Source organism: Orcinus orca, chromosome 6, assembly GCF_937001465.1.
Source record: "Orcinus orca chromosome 6, mOrcOrc1.1, whole genome shotgun sequence".
NCBI classification, from domain to species: domain Eukaryota; kingdom Metazoa; phylum Chordata; class Mammalia; order Artiodactyla; family Delphinidae; genus Orcinus; species Orcinus orca.
Window position 1 is genome coordinate 58,340,541 of NC_064564.1, and position 19,426 is coordinate 58,359,966.

At 37.1% G+C, this 19,426-nt stretch overlaps 1 protein-coding gene across 6 annotated transcripts in view; it reads left to right on the forward strand.

Moving 5' to 3' along the window:
* Positions 1-10,217, forward strand: part of MPDZ (multiple PDZ domain crumbs cell polarity complex component) — a 166,650-nt gene extending 156,433 nt beyond the window's left edge. For 5 of the 6 annotated variants that reach the window (XM_049710912.1, XM_033439782.2, XM_033439783.2 and 2 more), the window contains 7 exons: positions 152-242; positions 1,106-1,149; positions 1,970-2,092; positions 3,327-3,431; positions 3,989-4,101; positions 4,913-5,036; positions 6,909-10,217. In XM_049710912.1, the coding sequence (XP_049566869.1) occupies positions 152-242; positions 1,106-1,149; positions 1,970-2,092; positions 3,327-3,431; positions 3,989-4,101; positions 4,913-5,036; positions 6,909-7,055 (747 nt within the window). In that variant the 3' untranslated portion in view covers positions 7,056-10,217. The remainder of the gene's footprint in view (positions 1-151; positions 243-1,105; positions 1,150-1,969; positions 2,093-3,326; positions 3,432-3,988; positions 4,102-4,912; positions 5,037-6,908) is intronic. The other variant, XM_049710914.1, reaches the window with a different exon arrangement.
* The last annotated feature ends 9,209 nt before the right edge of the window (positions 10,218-19,426 follow it).

Here is a 19,426-nt window from a genome sequence, read left to right on the forward strand (position 1 = left end):
AACTCTCCATATTGATTGCCCTTCAAATTACCAAATGCCACTGTTGCTTAACAAGTATTTCTAAGTCCATTAAAAGAATTCTGAAATAAGTTGTATTTAGCGGGTATTATTACTTCCCAAACTTTCTAAAACAACTGTTATGTATTTGTAGATAAGTGAAGGGAGCCTGTCATCGTTCACTTTTCCACTTGCGGGGTCCAGTACATCTGAGTCACTGGAAAGCGGCTCAAAGAAGAATGCATGTAAGATTGGATTGAAATTTTAAGTGGTTTGAATTTTGGCCATCAACCGTGATTTTTTCCCCTGTTTTACTTTACCTCTGAAGCTCTCTTTCCTCTAAATCATCCCAAACCCTAGTATAGGTGCAAAAATTCAGAAGAGCATGAAGCAATGCCTATAGCGGCATTTCCCGTTTGATGTTTTCCCTACGAGGTATACTAAACATCAGAATCAGGATCCTGCAATTTTTTTCTTGCGAAGCAGATTTTTGTATTTGATTTTTATTCCCTTTTTCTGTTTAATGTAACACCAGTATATCAGAAGGTCCCATTAAGTGAAGCTTTCTTTCTCCATGAAGATTGCAAGAAATTTGCTTGATAAAATTAATATGATCCTCCTGTGTTTTAATTACATGAAATCATGAGGCAGAGGGTTTTTTGGCTTGGAGCATTGGTTGAAAGTTGTTCAAATTGAAGAAACTAACCATATGGCAGTCTCTGTTTGCAATGTAACTAATATTCTAGAAATTTAGGCACTTAAGTCCATGGATTCTTTTTAATGCTTCCATGACTTTATTTCTCTCAGCTGTGCACATGTCTTTCTATCCAAAGCACATCCTGTCCTTAACTCATTCAAAGTGGATTCTGGAGTTGTGTAAGCAATGCTTGAAATAAGAAGGAAGAAACAGGATGGTGTGTGCATTTTTCCAACTGGGAAGTCCGTCCGTAAGACAGATTTAATCATGTGTGCTAGTAACTTTGAAACCCCCTTTGCAAAAAAATTAGGGTACCTCACTTAGTCCCATCTAGCTGTAGACATCAACTGAAATTTAAACTAACATTAAAAATGTACTAATAACCATATTTTATCTTTTTCCTATTTACAGTGGCATCTGAAATACAGGGATTAAGAGCAGTTGAAATTAAAAAGGTAACTTGGGAGAGAGGAAACAATATAAACTCTGTTGACTCCAAAGGCATCTGCATATGTATTTTCCTGTTAGCTGCCTTACTATTTTATAGTACCATCTGATAAAATATGTATTATATGCAGTGGAAATAGCCCAATGCAGTCTTTGCTGAATTTCCTTGTTTGAAAAATCATTTTTGGTGTACTCTTTATTGCCACAAATGGTATCAACCCAGCCCCACGCAAAATAATGCCGGGTCTCTCTCACTTCTCATATTAGGATAAATTAGCCATTGCCTTCAACAGAGATTTCCCATTCTCCTGAAACAGATTCCTCTGATAGCCATGCACAACAGAGAAAATAAAAGCAGATATAAGTGCTGAGCACACTTGTAGACACTTCATACCATCGTCATTTCATTTAATAGTCACTGCCGCCCTTTGTGAGAGGCACGGTAATCTCCATTTTGTCCGTGAAGATCTAGGGATTCATTGAAAGCAGTGGACTTGTTCCAGATCCCAGCGTTTGTAAGTGTGGGTTTCTGGCTTTGAACACGGGTCTCTCTGATTCCTTTTCACTTCATCAGCTTCCTTGATTTTCCTCATTCCCTGTAGCATGATTTTCATTTAGTTTTGATTTCTTTTACCTCCTGAACAGATGCTTATTTTTCTAAATCACATTAAGGACCTGTATCAAATAAAGTAATACAATTTTCTTGGGCATCATTTTCCACCCTCACATTTAGAAGATCAAAGTTAACTATAGAATATTGTGCCAAAGAGACCAAAATCCAATTAAAAATATCAGTTTGACCAAAATACTCTGTCTGTCCAATGGCAGGGACCCACTGACTCATTGGGGATCAGCATTGCTGGAGGAGTGGGCAGCCCACTTGGTGATGTTCCTATATTTATTGCAATGATGCACCCGAATGGAGTTGCAGCTCAGACCCAGAAACTCAGAGTAAGTTTTACTGATAGCCCTGGTAGCCCTAGCAAATCTGTCGAAAGGTTTTATAAACCCTTTGACTCTGGCCAACTGTTGCAGGCAGTTTGAGATGTCTGTCAACTTTTAAATCCGCTTACCCAGCCACATCAGGGCTTGAGAGGAGAATTTGTTGTTGTATACAGATTTTCAAGTAAATGCAATGGGATGATTTATAGTTATTTCTTAATATTTTTTACTTGTTTGAAACCCTGTGGAAGAAGTTAAAATAAAACAGAAGGTATTCTCAGAAGGTATTGCCAGAATGAAGTGAAATTTTTTCTTTACATGTTTTTTTTGGTTTAAATGCTGGTTTAACTTTATTAAATTGAAAATTGTCATTTATGTTGCATTTGTTTATCAGTTTTGCAAAAGTTTAGTGTAAACATGACTTACAATGTGAAACTATACAGAGCTTGATTCAAAATTGAGGGATTTTGCATATGTAGAGCACTATGATAGAATTTATGCTAACTGCCCAGTTCTGAAATAATGTGAATATTCCGTTAAAGTAACTCAATCTCTATAAAGTAAAATCTGTATGGCCTCATGCCTTAAAAATGGTCTCAAACCATAATCATTATTTAAATACTGTCTAAATCGGTAATGGTTCTATTTCCCTTTTGCTATGTAAATTTATGACTGGCACTTAAAAACAGATTGTAAGCGTAACACAGGGGTCAGAAAACTTTTCTGTAAAGGACGAGATGAATATTTTAGGCTTTGCAGGACATGCATGTGTGTCCCTGTTGCAACTATTCAACTCTGCCTTGTGAAAGCAGCCAAATAATCATGTCTGTCCTCCAACCAGATTTTATTAACCAAAATAAACAGTGGGCCAGTCTTGGCCTGTCAGCCGTAGTTTGCCAACCCTTGACTTAGAGTCACAGCTAATGTGTATAATAATAATATCCAGAGAGATTCTGGTTCCCAAAAGATAGCAGATATGGTATTCTTTTAATAGGAAGTAATGTTTTAACCAGGAGAAACAAAGAAAAGGCAAGCGTGATTCCCTGCCCATTGCACCAAAGATGATAGAACTCAGCCATTACTTGCAGCTTCTCTTTGTGGTCGCTGCTGCTTGGAATTGGACGTTTCCTTGGTTCTATTTCTATTGCTGATTAGTAGTATATATGTGGTGTGGAAGGTAGGGAAGGAAATCATCCCACTCTCCATGGCTGTTGTAGCAGATGGCTATTTCTCTCCCTCGCAGGTTGGGGATAGGATTGTCACTATCTGTGGCACATCCACTGAGGGGATGACTCACACCCAGGCAGTTAACTTTCTGAAAAATGCCTCTGGCTCCATTGAAATGCAGGTAAGATTTTTATCCCAACTCTTCTAATATGGGTAGCTTGAGGACACATGAGATTTAATGTTAAAGCTATAAAATGATTAAATCTCCTATTATTGTATTTACTGTTTCCCTTGAACATAAATGATTACTTTGAGAATTCCAAGAAAGTACATAGGAAACACATTCTGTCACATTTTATCCTGATGCATTTATCATTTCATACTTTATATCTTAGGGGGAAAATTCATGGTCTTGGCAGGAAATGATTAATCGCTGAAATTTTAAGTGGTGTGATTGAGTGACTTACATTCTAAAGATCTTTAGAAAACAATTGCATGTGAAACCATGTTTGAAAAGCATCAAAGAACTTGGTAGAATTGAATTAGTAGCGTATTCTTAGTGTCAGTTGGAAGAGGCCTCTGGACCTTATGAAATTCCTGAATTTATGTTAAGAGAAATGATTAAGTGTATGATAAAATACACATTTTATTCCCAGTGCTCTTTTTGAAGAAAAATTACGATGTCTTCCTAGCCACATGAGCGTGTGTTTTTTCTCTTTATATTTCTCCTGTGTACAGGTGGTTGCTGGAGGAGATGTGAGTGTGGTCACAGGTCATCAGCAGGAGCCTGCCAGTTCTAGTCTTTCTTTCACTGGGCTGACGTCAAGCAGTATATTTCACGATGATTTAGGGTGAGCTCGTATACTGTGGTTTGTATGTCCCTGTTACCCACGTAAAGGTGAAATGATGGAAGATGAGGTACAAAATATGAAAACCAAGTGTTTCTAAACTCTTTGATTATGGAATGGTAGGTAGATAGATAGACAAGCAGATATGCATGCATGCTACTACTCTTCCCACATTTTCATCTCTGAGTTTTTTGAGGGAACATTTTAGTCTTGGGGGTCAATCTATCCTTTTAAAAATTCCAACATTGCCTAATCATTTAATGAATCATACTTGTGATTAAAAAAAAAATTCACAGTTACCCAAAAATTGAGTACACGAGAATTAGAATATAGAGAGAGGAGCATGTTGGAATTTTTACATAATTTGATGCAGCTTTTATATTTCTTATCATCTATTTTTGTCTCTGAGCTTGGGAATACTGATGTTTATGACTTATTCCATCATAGTCTTTGGCAGTTTAGCCTCTCACTTTAAATAAACTGGAAAAGGAAGGAGCTGCTTTATACAATGAGAGCTTGCCATGAATATGTTAGCTTAAGGGTAGTATACATGAGTAAGAGAATAGGGTGTTAAGTAGTCTTTCATTAGATTATGTAAATTTCAGATACATAGCACAGCACACACTGACAATTTAAGCATCCCCAAAATACCCGTGATGTACTCACTGTCGGTAACACAGAGAGTTATACTAGCTTTAGGTGGATGTCAGCTAACCCATAACTTACAGATTCATGGAGATACATATATATATGCCATATATGTATATATTTTTTTAAAGTCTAAAGACTCTTTTTTTTCTCCCCTTTACTGTAGACCTCCTCAGTGTAAGTCTATTGCACTAGACCGAGGACCAGATGGCTTGGGCTTCAGTATAGTAGGAGGATATGGCAGCCCTCACGGAGATTTACCCATTTATGTTAAAACAGTGTTCGCGAAGGTAAGCTTGCAAATTTTAACCACCCTCTTCCCCCCTAAGCATTCATTAATGGTGGTCAGCAGCGGGCTTATAAGTTTATGGCTTGAGGTAACGCCCAATGATTAACAGTTGATTATTTTCTTTTGGAAATCCCTACCGGAATAGGTCGTTAGATATGTTTGTCCAATTTGAGGTTTAGTTATGTTTAAAGGAAAATAGGCTCAAATTGAAGTTCCATGGGTACTCTCGACAATATACATAAAACTATTAATGAACGTTAGTTAGACAGTCAGGCCTGATTGTTTTCCTTTGGAAACAAGTTGTATGTGATTGAACGTCTTTTGCAAATCGGACATTTTAAATATGTGTATGCTAAAGAGACCTGACATTTTTTTCTTTGCATTTTTTGTTGTGAAATATAAAACAGGCACAGAAAAGTACATAAAATACATAAGGAGAATAACTAGTTAGTAGGGCATTTATTTTGCAAGTTTCATTTCATTGAATGGAATAGAAAAATAACTACTAAAAATATTAAGGAGTATCCAGCAGCTCTATCACCTACCACAGATCAGCTGTTTGCATTCAAGGGATTCAATAAAGAAAAGAAAACTGTTGGTATATAGTTATAATCATATAGCATCCTCTTCTTTGGTAAGAATATTTAGAATACAAATAAAGTTATTAACAACATTGGTGAAGCTATTAAAATAACTTAAACCCATATAATTATTGTTAATTTTTTGTTAAGACAATTTTTAGGAATGACAAAATTTCCTGCAGGAGAAAATTCAGATTCTCAAAATTTTACAGCACGGAGGAAACAAAATTATGTTAAACCCATTGAAAGATTTGGTACAGGGGCTTTAGATTAGTATTATAGTCCTTTAAAGTGCTTACTTAGGGAGGTTTCATTCTATTATTTTGAAAAAAAATTATTTTTCACCAATTTAAAGTGCTGTATCTATAGCTATAGCTATCTCTCTAGCTATAGGCTTAATTTATGAGATTTTTTAAAGCCATTGGTATGTCCAAAAATACAAACAGCATTTGCCAGTAAATAGAAGAGTCATGCAGTCCTTTTTCTCAGCCTCGGAACAATTTATTTAAGGCATGCTAGTTAGAACATATTTTAAGCATTTCATCATTATGGATTCCTCATTAACTTTTCCATATTTTTAATCTTATATTTAATTGCATAATTGCCTACTATACTTATGCCTAAGATGAGGTTCTTTTCCAAACAGCAGTGTCTGTGTTTAGTCTTAATCATTTAGGGCCCATAAGGAATATGAAGACTGTCCACCCTTGGGAAGTAAAGAATCAAGCAGCTTAAGCCACCTTTTGAAAGACAAAGAAAGAATTAGAATTAGAGTTAGCACGACTTGTGCCTTATCCTGTCCTTGTCAGCATACATGTGGGCTTTTATGCTTCTGCAAACCTTTGGGTTTGGTGGCCCTCATGCCCTTGTCCTATAAAACTGCTTTTGTCCTGTAAAACTGCTAATCCTTTGTTTTCTTTCTGTAGGTCTTCTTTATAGGATAAAAAATCTTGGATTCTATGAAATCATTCCTACTAAGCATATTCCCAAATATTCTTTATTAATTTGAGTTCCTACCAACTGCTGTGCTGAACAGCCAAAAAGCCATCCAACTAATCTATTGACTGCTAAATTCTCTCTCAAATTGGAATCTCAGGGCTGAAGCCATTTAGGAGAAAGGCTTCCTTTGTGTCTGTTCATCATTGCTTAATGGCTTTGGAGCACCTGTGGAGCGCTGAGAGCAATGTGTGTGTACATGCAGAGCAATTCACATTCTTGTTTGGATCTTTTTCTGTTGTGTAACTGCAAGGCAGCATTTTTTGAGAAGTAAACAAGCCGCTTTATAATTGCAGGGAGCAGCCTCTGAAGATGGGCGTCTAAAGAGGGGTGATCAGATCATTGCTGTCAACGGGCAGAGTCTAGAAGGGGTAACACATGAAGAAGCCGTTTCCATCCTTAAGCGGACAAAAGGCACCGTCACTTTGATGGTTCTCTCCTGAATTAGCTGCCAGAATTGAGCCAACTCAACTTCTCACTTAACATCCCATGCTACAAAGAGAGTGGAACTGGTCCTGTGCACTCCTCCTGGGCTGTGTTCATCCGGCTCTTCAAAACTGTAGGAAAAAAATCGCATGTAAATTTGTTTTTCTCATATGGAAATGATTTTCTTACAACCTAGCATCACTTTCCCTTTCTCTTTGCATTCTGTGATGGAAACTCAAAGAGAAGGGCTCTTTGCGTAGATAAATCCAGTCTTTCTTCCTGAAGATATATGACATTTTATAATCATGTGGGCAGAAATTAATATGGGCTCAACTGGTTAGTAGAGAAAGGAAAAAAAATCATTCGAAAGCTAACCAAGGGGAAATGGTCTCATGAAATTAAGGTGAAAATTGAAAATATAAAGTAAAGAAGAAAATCTCAAGTTTTATAAAAATGCATTCTGTTAATCCACCTTCTCTCCTCACTTCTAACTAAAAAAGAAAAGAAAAAAGTTGTACTGAAAATGTTTAAAAATACTTTCAGTATTTAAAAATGTTGACTATTATTAAAACATTGCAACTCCCAGCTCTAATACGCACATATATAGTTTTCTCCTAAAACGGGCTTCAAGATTGGGTAAATAACAACAGGAAGCAATGTTCCTAAGTTTGTAAAGAAACCACTTATTGCACATCTTGCTGTTCGTTTTCATTTTTGACCTATTATACAATATTTTCACATTTCTATAAGTGAAATGATGACGCTGCCCTGTATTGACTGCAGTTTCTCTAGAAAGCAGCCTTGCTAACCACGCAGGAGCATAGGAGGCTCTCTGAATTGTTAGTGATGGTTTTAAGGGATGCAACACTGAAACTGTGTCAGTGTGCTGTGCAGTTGGTTTTCAATTAGTATTAATCTTAATGACAGAGAAAAAGCAATGTGTTAGTAATTATTTTGGTTGTATGCCATTAGTAAATTGATAGAAAAATTAAGGGGATTAACATAAGTTCATTTCATTGCCTTATATTAACATCTTATAATACAATAGTTTAAGACTAAGGGAAACAGATGGAGCTGTTTATTGAGACAACTGGTGAGGAATTATCATGTGTTCATTCCCATTTTAGAGCGTGAAACTCCTACAGTAGAATATATAAAGTCACTTTAAATATTATCTATATTTGTAACAAAAGTAGTGTACAGATATTTTATTACAGCGCTTTTGTGTAAATGCGGAATTGAAGTGAATAAATAAGAAGTTTCATGGTGCACAAAAAAAAGCAGGCATTTTTATTTTGTTCTTTTTACTGGGGAAAAGCTTTATTATACTGTTCAAGATTTACAATTTAAAATTGGCTTTTATCATGTCTAACTGAACATATGGTGTCCATAGTTTTACAGTTAGAGAAACTCTGGACAACAACATTATGAAAAGCTCAAAGCTTTTTATGCCCAGAATTTTTACTAATGCTAAAAATGCACAGACTCCTCATGGAGCAGAGGAAGATAAACAGCATTAAAAAAAGAGAGGTGTTGTGCCTGTATGTGCTTTTCTGAAACGCTACGAGTGATGCAATATTATAAGTTGTTCTTTACAGTAGTCAAGAGTTAAAGCATGTTCAGATAGAAGAAGTCATAATGAAAATTATTTGTAATAATGAACATGAAAAATCTGATTTGAACACTGAGCAAGGAATTGAGGAACCTTTGTTCTGCTAGTTCTTCCCCTAATTAGCTAATGAACATATGCATTCCCTCTGATTTATCTCATCTGTAAAATGATAGGTGATTTTATCTCAAAGCTTATATCAAGTTCTAAAATGTAAAAATTCTGTGATTCTTAGATATACGAAACGAATGACACAACTACACGTTGCATCAATTCGGAAGCTATTCTCCCCAACCAGCTATTGTAAACTGAGGTACTTGAGGTAACAAAACTCATTTTACTATCCCAGTGACACATCTAACCTCTTACTCACCAATTAATGGCCCTCTGTCATGAAGGCATGTCAAGATCCTCTCATGGTTGGCTGCTGGAAGCTGAGCCACCCACTTTTATGTTTTAACCAGCAAAGATTTTATGGAGGCCACTCTGTGGCACACCCTAGGAAGGCCAGTTAACCAGCCATATTGAAGTTTGAGTAAATGTGTGAAGGCACTCCTGTGAGAGCACCCAGCTGGGTATCTGTACTAGCCTGTAGAGCATTGCCCCCAAGTTCATGTCTACTAAGAACCTCAGAATGTGACCTTATTTGGAAATAGGGTCTTTGTGGATGTAATCAGTTTGGTTAAAATGAGGTCATGCTGGATTACAGTGGACCCTAAATCCTTAAGAGAAGGCTATGTAGAGACACAGAGACAGAAGAAGAAGGCTGTGTAAAGATGGGGACCAAACAAACAAAAAACAAAACAGAGTACCTGGAACCACCGGAAGCTGAAGAGATGAGGAAGGTTTTTTCTCTGGAGTCTTCAGAGATAACTTGTCCTTGCTGACCCCTTGATTTCAGATATCTGGCCTCCAAGACTGTGAGAATAAATTTCTGTTGTTGTAAACCACCTTGTTTGTGGAACTTTGCTACGGAAGCCCTAGGACACACCAGTATAGTATCTTGGATGTTTTTATATCCTTAGCTACTATCACTGTGCCTGGCAAATAGGAGAGGCTCTATACATTTTTGTTCAGCATGTAAATGATTGCATTATATATAGGTTGTGATTAATTTCATGGTCTTACCTTGTTTTAGTTAAGCTAGCTGCAGCCTTCATACTGAATGCAAAACAGGAAGCAGTGGGAATGCCACTTAAGAATGTAAAACGCTGGGGATAAGCTCCCCTCCTGAACTGCTACTAATTAACGAAGTCAAAGCATGTAGAAGTGAAGAAAGAGAGGGAAGGAATGAAGGAAGGAAGGAAAAGAAGATTGAGAGGGAAAGAATATCGATGCATCAACATTAGAGAGAGTGACAAAGGCTTATGCTTCCTATGTTATTCTTTCTTGGAAATGTAAGATCTCTCCGTGGAGAAGGAAGAAAGTGATCAAAGAGTTTGAAGACTTGAACGTTATAGTGTTAATTCCATGTGCAACTCAAGACCATGTACAACTCAAGATTGTGGCTTGCCCATAATAGGTTCAGAATATTTGTTTTTGTGATTAAATTACATTGGTGAATATTGCATATTTCTGGTGTTCTTTGTGACCCCTCCAAAATGATGATGGTGGTGATGATGATGATGTATTTGATTTCAACACCTACTGATTTATAGCAGCAGATGTAGCAATGCGGTGTGGCAAGTCAGTAGAGCCCGTACGTCAGAACAGTGATGGAACTAGAAGCATAAAAGATTAAAATTCATGAAAGACAAGAAAAAGGAGCTTTTTTTTTCCATTTTAAGAATCTTGATAAAGCTGATTTTGATAGATTCGAAGAAGCAAAGTAAGCTCTTCCCTGCTCTGAGGTATACCATGCCAAGCTGTCTTAGACCTGGTCATCTAGCTTATTGTCTGAGAATGCCAGAGATTTAGTGCCTGTCTTCAGATCTCCATCACGGTGAGTGGAGAAGTTGAAAAGATGCCTGCAGGGAGACAAGAATCAGTATGCTTTCTTGGGTCTAGGTGTGGGAATGTCGAAACTGTCATCACCTGCTTTCAGCAGCCCTGCTGTGTTGTTTCATGTCAGTGACAAGTATTCTGGAATGCATTTGATTTGTGCAAAGATGTTCCTCAACTTTGGCTACGAGGAATTCATGTTTAACTTTGACCTTTCCTAAAGGGAGCTATTTGTAAGGTGGGATTGGCCTCTGTTACCTCAGGAGGAAAAACACATGTTGGTGACAAGAACATTTCTAAATGAAGAGCGTGGAAACTAGGCAAAGCAAATATGGTTACTTTGATTTTTGACATTGCAGCTTCTTTTTTCCTTCAAAATACAGGTACTCCATTTTATGTAAATTAGAAAAAATTGTATAATTTGCCTAGGAATTTTATTTATCATTCAAGTACTGAAAGTTCAATTGTAGGTCCTTCCAAGGAATTCTGTCAAGACAGAGGCAAATCTGTGGTAATGATCTCAGAATTCTCTCGCTGAAAATGTTTCTTGAAGTTTCAGAAAGTACTGCCATCAAAGGAAAACTGCTTTAGGCAGCTTCTGAGAGGGAGCTGTAACTTATTCATTTAATACTGGACGTTTTTCAGAAAGCCGTGTCATTCGCTGATTCTTTGTGATCCTTTCTCCCTCCTTCCCCCATTCTCCTCCTCACATGTGGATTTTCAGAAATAAACAATTATCCTTGGAAAACCTACTTTTCCTCTTCTTTTCTTATTGATGTATTAGAAGTTGTGATTTTTTTCACCTGAGTCTACCTTGAAATATTTGGCATTCAAGGTTCTACTCTCTGAATTTCATTTACCTAAAGGTCCTTTATTCCATTCAGTAAAACTTACAGGTTTACCTTGCTTTGGAAAATTAACTGAGATAACTGTATTTAAAGCATTAATACCATGCACATGACAAGCTATCAAGAAATGGTAAGAGGTATTGTAGTATTCTATCCTGGAAGACATAGAGTAATGGAAATTCAGTAGCTTTCTTTAAATAGACTTCCATTTTCATTTTTGTATTACCATGTCTTTTTCTTCTGAAGTTGGATGCAAATCAACTTATACCAAAATTTCAGTTGTTTGGCATACAATCTTCATGCTGTTTCCCATATCCTCATATAACTCTACTATTAATTACTAAATATCTTTAGACTCCTGTTTAACTTAAATGTGCTTTAAAAAGGAGTTATATCTCACTACTTCAAGTGGAAAACCAATATAATTTGCCATAAATTTAGAGTAATTATGAGCAAAAGTGATGTTGTTGAATTCTATCAAAATACAGTTGCCTACCGAGGATCGGAACTTGAGGTCTGCTCTCTCTGTCAGAAAGGGAGAGTTGCAAATACTAGAATGGCGATAATGACGCAATAGAGACTCTCCTGGACTTAAAAGAACTGAAAGAAAATACCTTTTTCATGATATGATTTAGTATTTTCTAGTGCCTTATCAGTGAGCCCTACAAAAATATCTCACAATATACTCTCTCTTTGGAAGAAACTATTATACCAAAATCGGAAAGGTTTTGTTTGTAGACTCCTTTTTTAAAAAGTAAAAGCAAGCCAGTCAATTCCTGTTTTAAGAGTATTCTGAGCTAATGAGGTTATTGAAGATTTTGTTTATAAGACTTTCACTAAAATCAGAATTGGGTCATCACCTCTACTGCTTTAGTTTTGGCAATCTGAGTTTGAAATAAAGGACAAATGACATAAATTAATGGAGTAAAATTAATGTTGTGGTAATATTAAATAAAGCTAATGTCTCCTGCACCTGGAGGGTGATGCAGATGGCAGGCATACGTAATTATGCACCCTGCTGCCTTTAAGTGTACTGATAAAAATCTCTCAACTGAGTATAAAATATGTTCATTCACTGGCTGCAGACACATTTGAGTAAGGCAACACAATACATAAGAAACATAGCCTAACATACTTATTTTTTGAGGTAAACATGCAATTCTGTAAGTTAAACGATTAACTATTTACCTGATTTTTAAAATAAGTCATTATTAGAGTCATGGTCTTTGTCCTTTCTGTGAATATTAAAATATGTGTCGCATAGCACGGGGAGATCAGCTCAGTGCTTTGTGACCACCTAGAGGGGTGGGATAGGGAGGGTGGGAGGGAGAGGCAAGAGGGAGGGGATATGGGGATATTTGTATACATACAGCTGATTCACTTTGTTGTAAAGCAGAAGCTAACAAAACATTGTAAAGCAATTACACTCCAATAAAGATGTTAGAATGTTAACGTGAAAAATCCTAAAAAAAAAAAAAAGTTACATGCACCCCAGTGTTCAAAAAAAAAAAGGAGCTACTCTAGAAAAGATGTCAGTATAATAATTATGCATATAGATAATATATTTTACTACAGCTATTTCAGAGATGTCACTGAACTTTGTAAAACTTACTTTGTATTTTCTTCATTTAAGGAATGTGAATTCTCATAACTTCATTTTGTTGCAGTTGGATACCTATGCAGTTAAAAGTACAACCAGCAACTTCCAGTTTTAGCTTCAGAATGATTTTTAAAATGCTTTTATGATATTTGTTATACACACCCATTATTTTTCTTATAATTAGGTATATATTTATAGCTTACATTTTAAAAATAAAAAGGACAAGTAAAATATTCTTTTTCAGGTACAGTTTTCATCAAAATAGGAGATCTGGTGCCAGGTGTTCATTTTATGATAGAGGATGCTGGCTCACTTTAAAGAAAAAAAATTTAAGGCTAGGAAGCATATGATTGTTTTCATCTTTTACTCTTTAATCTTAGGATTAATAAATAAAGGAATTATACATTTTAAAATATACATTTATAATTTTTCTTGCCATTTGGATAACTAAAACTATGGGAATTAGGTTCAACCCATTCATCTGCATTTATTTGTAAGTACCTGACTATTAGTTCTTCTATTCAGTAGTTGAGTTTTTTTTTTTCTAAAGCTTTTCCTTTCTGTACGTTACAGGTATTCATGTAATGAAGTCATCAATATCTCAATACCTACTTTGACTGCCTTGAATGAATGTAAGTCAGAGCTGATAAATGTCTTAACACTGAAGGAGCTCTAGATTTCTCTGAAATGCAGTGTAAAGAGCATGGGCCTCTGGGTCTCAAGGCCCTGGGTTCATATCCTGGCTTGGTCCCTGACTGAAAGGCAGCTGATCTCCCTGAGCCTCTGCCTCCTTAACTGTAAAAAAGGAATAATAGCATCTTCCTCACAGCTCTTTTAGTGTCAAAAGAGATGAAATGTCTGCGTGTGGTGGCCCTTGGTAAATGATAGAAATATTGTTAATATTTCTAAAATCAGTGTAACTTCAGGGCTGCAATGATATCTCTAGTGGAATCGTGGGGGTCATCTGGAGCAGAGTGTGCTGTCACTACTGTTAATTTATATCCCAACTTTAAACATAAACTTGGGAAGTGTCCTCTTAGTTTCTCATTCTAGAAACATCCTCATAATTTCTGCTAGAACGGAAAGCAAAATCAAAAATGATTCCAGGAAAACTGAGAATGGCATAGTCTCATTGGTTGGTGAAGCAAATGTGTCACTCCTTAATATTTTAAATAAGATATTTGGGGGATGGGAGTTATTTAAACCTAGTGAGAGGTTTTATCATCAATCTGAGCCCCGTTGCTTGCATAATAAGCCAAGTTTCTCGTTTTGAAAAGTAAATGGGAAGTTGTACGATATCCATCACTCTATAATCTCTCCTCCTCAGTCCTCTATGTTCAGTTAATTAGGATAAATAAATTTTATTTTCATCTTCCTTTTTAGGTACAGTCTCTTTTCAGAAGGGAGGGAATGAAGAAATGAGCTTGGTAGACTAAACAGTCTTCTAGAAGGAAGTTGGTGAGATCAGACTCTGTCAGATCCTCCTTTGTTCCACATTAGGTATTATTTCTCAAGTGATTGATACTAAATAAGTTGGGGAAATGTAAGGTGGAAATTGTATGCACTACTAGTAGTTAAATTTTTGTGTTTTTTTCCCCCTAAGGATTTAAGGAAAGGGAATTAGCTTTTAAAGAGGACTTCTCCCAACTGATAATCACATTTGACTATAAAATAAGCTTCAAGTTCTTTGAAGACCTGGCTCTGACAGTTCATACTGTTAAAGATTTAGGTGAGGGTTGAGCGAATGGAAGCTTCTATATGGGATCCTGCAGCATGCTTTTCTTTGGGTGCGGTGAAGGGTGATGTTTTTCTGTACTGGAGAGCAGATGACTAGTACATGTAAGCCTAATTTCTAGGTTTGGACATTGGGTGAAGTAAACTTATAAAGCATTCTCAATCCCCACTTGTTAATAAAATAGTTTATGGGTATTTATAACATAAATCATACGTTTCAATTACCTGAATATTGGAAGCCAGTGAAGAGTCAAGAATCGCCTTAAACCTTTATAAAGCATTGAGATCCCGAAGAATATATGTGTCTGTAACCACCTGTGCAGAAGTGATCATTTGCAGGTAGATGAGCTCCCGTGAAAGCTGGGATGGGAAGTCCTAGTGTGAAAAGCTTTGGTAAGTTTTCCTTTATGACCACGGATCATATATTTTTTTTTGATACTTGCTTTGGTGTTCCTACTTAGAAAACTTATCTGTTTTTCAACTTTCAAGTGAAAACAAGAAACAGTTATTAAAATACCTTAACTTTCTATATGGGGATTCTGAATACAAGAGAGAATAGAAATTTAGTTACTAAAGAATTTGAATGGGACTGTGGAAAATGTTCCCTACTTGAAGGAGAAAAAATGGGATTAGAGCCATAAATTCCTTTACTAAGGCCAGATACTTAGTTTTGCCAAATATATTTCTTAATGGAGATAATATCTTCCATCTAGGTTTTTTAAAGTTGAGATACGTAATGGATATGAAAGTTTTTAAAGTTTCAAATCATAGATCATTGTTATTGTATATTAGCTAAACCACACATTTATGGATTTTTTTGACTAAAAGTTCTCAAATTGACCAATACTGTCTAAATATATATTCTGTCATTTTCCTGTTACATAGTTCTAGAAATGAAATATCCCTACTCCTCCTACAATGCTTTATTAATGAATGACATATATACCACTCTTTTCCAAAATTGTGAGGTGGTGTATGTTTTTTAGATTTTGTGTTACGTAATTTTTTTAAAATATTAACGATAAATCCATTAAAGAACAAACCCAACACTCATTCCCAAGCATGATCTTTCCACCCTTCTTATTATTACTGTGTCTTGGACATACCCATTTTATAGCAGATAGTTGTACCGTGTTGCTTTATTTTGTGTACCTTATGGGCTCTGTTATTCTACTGAAAATAATGTTAGCTCAGGAGTTTTGCTCAACAGTGTGGAGAGGGGTGAGGGAGAGAAAGAAGGAAGGGAGGAAGAAGGAAAAAAGTTAGTTTAGAGAAAGGGAGAAGATCATTAGCCCCAAGCCTATTCTGATAAGATTTCTACTATTGGATGTGAAAGTTGAATATGGACTTCTTCAGAGTCAATGGAAAACAAAAGGGCAGGGTCAATTATAATTATACTTCAGAGACAAAAAGCGGAATTTACAAAATCTCACATATTGCATATAAATACTGAGACCTTCGTAAGTGTTCAGTAACTGTGAATAAATGAATGATAGAATCATTTGGGGATAGACTTGGACACATCAAGGAAAAAGAAACCAAAAATAATGCCAGTGGGGCCAATGCTAGTTTGCATTTTCTGTAACTTTTGTCTCTTCCGTCTTTTCAAACTTCCTTCTTTTCAAACTTTAACTTTGAGAAGAGGAGACTAAGAGAATGGTGGTAAGTCATGGATATTTTTCACTTTCTGAGGAGGTAGGAAAAGTGTACAAGGTCTCAAGGGGTTGAAGGGCGAAGGCAGCTGCTGTTTGTTTCTGCGGACATCCCCGAAACTTAGGGCCAGTGGATGGTTTCCATGGGAACGCTTGGTATCTAGGTAGATGCTGGCAGAATGGTTTTAACCTCTCTGGAATGTAATTGAAGAAAGGTTACTTCTTCTTACTCAGTTGAAGTTACTCCCCAAGATAGTCTTTATTATAAAAAAGAAAATATGTATCTTATTTAATCAAACCCACTTTCCACAACATATCAAATTGAGTGCAGCATCTACTGGACAAACAATAAATCTTCATAAATATTAGTACTAAGGTCTTGTTTATCTCCTTGACTTCTACCTTAGGTAATACTAATGATAATGAGAATAGTCCATTCCAATGGTACCACTTGATATCATGGAAAGAAAAGAATATTTCCTCCTCCCTTTAGTCTGGAGTCCTCTGAGAAGCATCATTACAGGTGGCATGATGGAGAAGTGAAGTAAAGCTCTAATCTAGATATTTCAGTTTCTCTAGTGTAGATTTGACTTGAAGTATAATCACAATCAAGTATTAACAGAAAACTGAACATACAGAACTTTGGATTTTATTTTTGATAAATAAGAGTTGATAACCAGAGAACTTCTTGGTCCAGGAAATATTTTTTCACCTGTATTCTGCATGAACTCTTTAGAAAGTGAATGTTTCCTAGAAACAGATGATTGATTAGAGGCTCAGTGACTGTAGGAACATCCTCTGTAGGATCTTCCCTAAGCTTCCCTTCTCCCTTCACCAAACAACCCTCTCCCTTTAGTGAAAGTGTTTGTGTCCCATTGGAGCAGTTCCCTTGCAATACCATCATTGTTTCTATCCTGGTGATTCTTTTCACTGTTGTTTACCACTGTAGAAAGATGATTTGTTGCCTCTCTTAGAGAAATAGATAAGAGCTAAATTCCTGGAAATGAAATGGTGTGTGGTCTTTGCCTTGGATTGGAAAAGTGGGAAGGGGCAGTGATGGCAAGCATTTCCTCAAGAAGTGTCATAATCTTAAAGACTCTGCTTAGTAAGAACTCATTGCTAAGGTCAGCTGAGAGCGAAAGGGCAATCTGACTGCAACCGTCAGGGGAAGACCCCACTTCCAGCCCGTTGTTTACTGCAAAGACTGAAGGACCACAGCTCATTCTCAGAATTGCTGTAACATTTCATCTAGAAGAAGTGCTTGCACCACCTTCTTGACAAATGAAGAAAACGAAGTTTGTTGGAGTTAAGTGATTGGATAGTTTCATAAAGCCTCATTGTCTTCACCGAAACCCTAGTCTTCCATAGTGAAATGTGCCATCCCAGGTGACTCAGCCTTCTCTGTCCTTAGCGTATTTGTCAACTTCTCAATCTCTCTTACTTTCTCGTGTGCCCTCTCCAAATTCCCAGTACATATTACATGGAAGACTTGAAATCTAAAGCTGATTTTCATTAACAACGTGATCAGTGGGTGAACTATAATTTATATGTAACCCAAACATAAATGGGCTATATTCAAAGAAGCACAGACTGGCAACCAAAATATATAACTGAAAGGAGTCTAAGTATTTTATTTCATTTATGAAACCTTAGTTTTTTTTTGTGGTACACAGGCCTCTCACTGTTGTGGCCTCTCCCATTGCGGAGCACAGGCTCCGGACGCGCAGGCTCAGCGGCCATGGCTCACGGGCCCAGCCACTCCGCAGCATGTGGGATCTTCCCAGACCGGGACATGAACCCATGTCCCCTGCATCGGCAGGCGGACTCTCAACCACTGTGCCACCAGGGAAGCCTGAAACCTTAGTTTTGATGCTCATTAAACCTTCTTAAAAATCTTTTGATTGATCTTTATCTTATCCTAATCTTTTACTCTCACAGAAGGGATTAAAAATTACATCCCCTCCCCTGCTCATTTCCCGAGTCCTTTCCTCGCACTCTGTGTTGCCCTGTTTCTTTCCTCCGTCTTCAGGCTGGAATGGCCCCTTGTGCCTGACAGGCACAGCAGGTTGACCAACAGGACTGCTGGCTAACCCAGAAACTCCATATACGCCTTGACTGTCATGGAGGGAAGCACAGGGTAGCCCATAGGAAATAGATTTAATCTTTAACTCTGACCACTTTTTTTGGCAAAATCATCCCATTACCTGGTTTCAACATGTACATAAATGATAGCAAGCAAAAAAAAAAAAAAAAAAAAAAAAGGAAAAAAGAAATCTGTCATCTGTCTGCTTGGGAGAATGTGTAGGGAAGGCGAGGTGGGCATATGTGATATAGAGTGATGCACAAACATGTAACAGCACTGTATCTGGAACTGTGAAAATATGCGTTTTCTATGCATTGCATAGCTCTCACTCCACCCCCTCTGCTCCCCACCTATCTTTCTCTCTTTCTCTCTCCTAAAAAAAGCCTTTCTTCCCTCCCCAGCCACAGTATAATACAGGCACACTCTCAAAGTAGCTGCTGGCCAAAATATTGGAGGAAAAAGTTTAGGTTCTTAATGCACAGTGTTTTCATTCTCCAAAACTATATCAAATATGGCTGGTGAGGGAGAAGGAATGAGGAATAAAAGGAATGAAAGGGCTTAAAGTGGGAGGAGGAGAAAGAATCATCCAGTGTAAGGACCCGGAAGCTGAGGGGAAGGGCACTCAGTGCCCTGTTAACCTTGAGTGATGACCCCCAGTTGACAGTTGCTTGAATCCACCAGCAGTGCCTTGACTGTGTCCCCTTCCCCACACCTCGCCTGTGGACAACCCACCATCTGACAAAAGTAGACACTCCAAGTCATCCAACTGAAGGAGGGGGCGTTGGATGACTTGGGTAGGTTTGATGACATGGAGGAAACGTCTCACTCCCTGGTTAGGGGAGTGCATTTCATTATCAGTTAACAAAGTCTATAGTAGTGAGGGCAGCAGGGACCATGGCACTTCTGTTTCCCACATGCAAA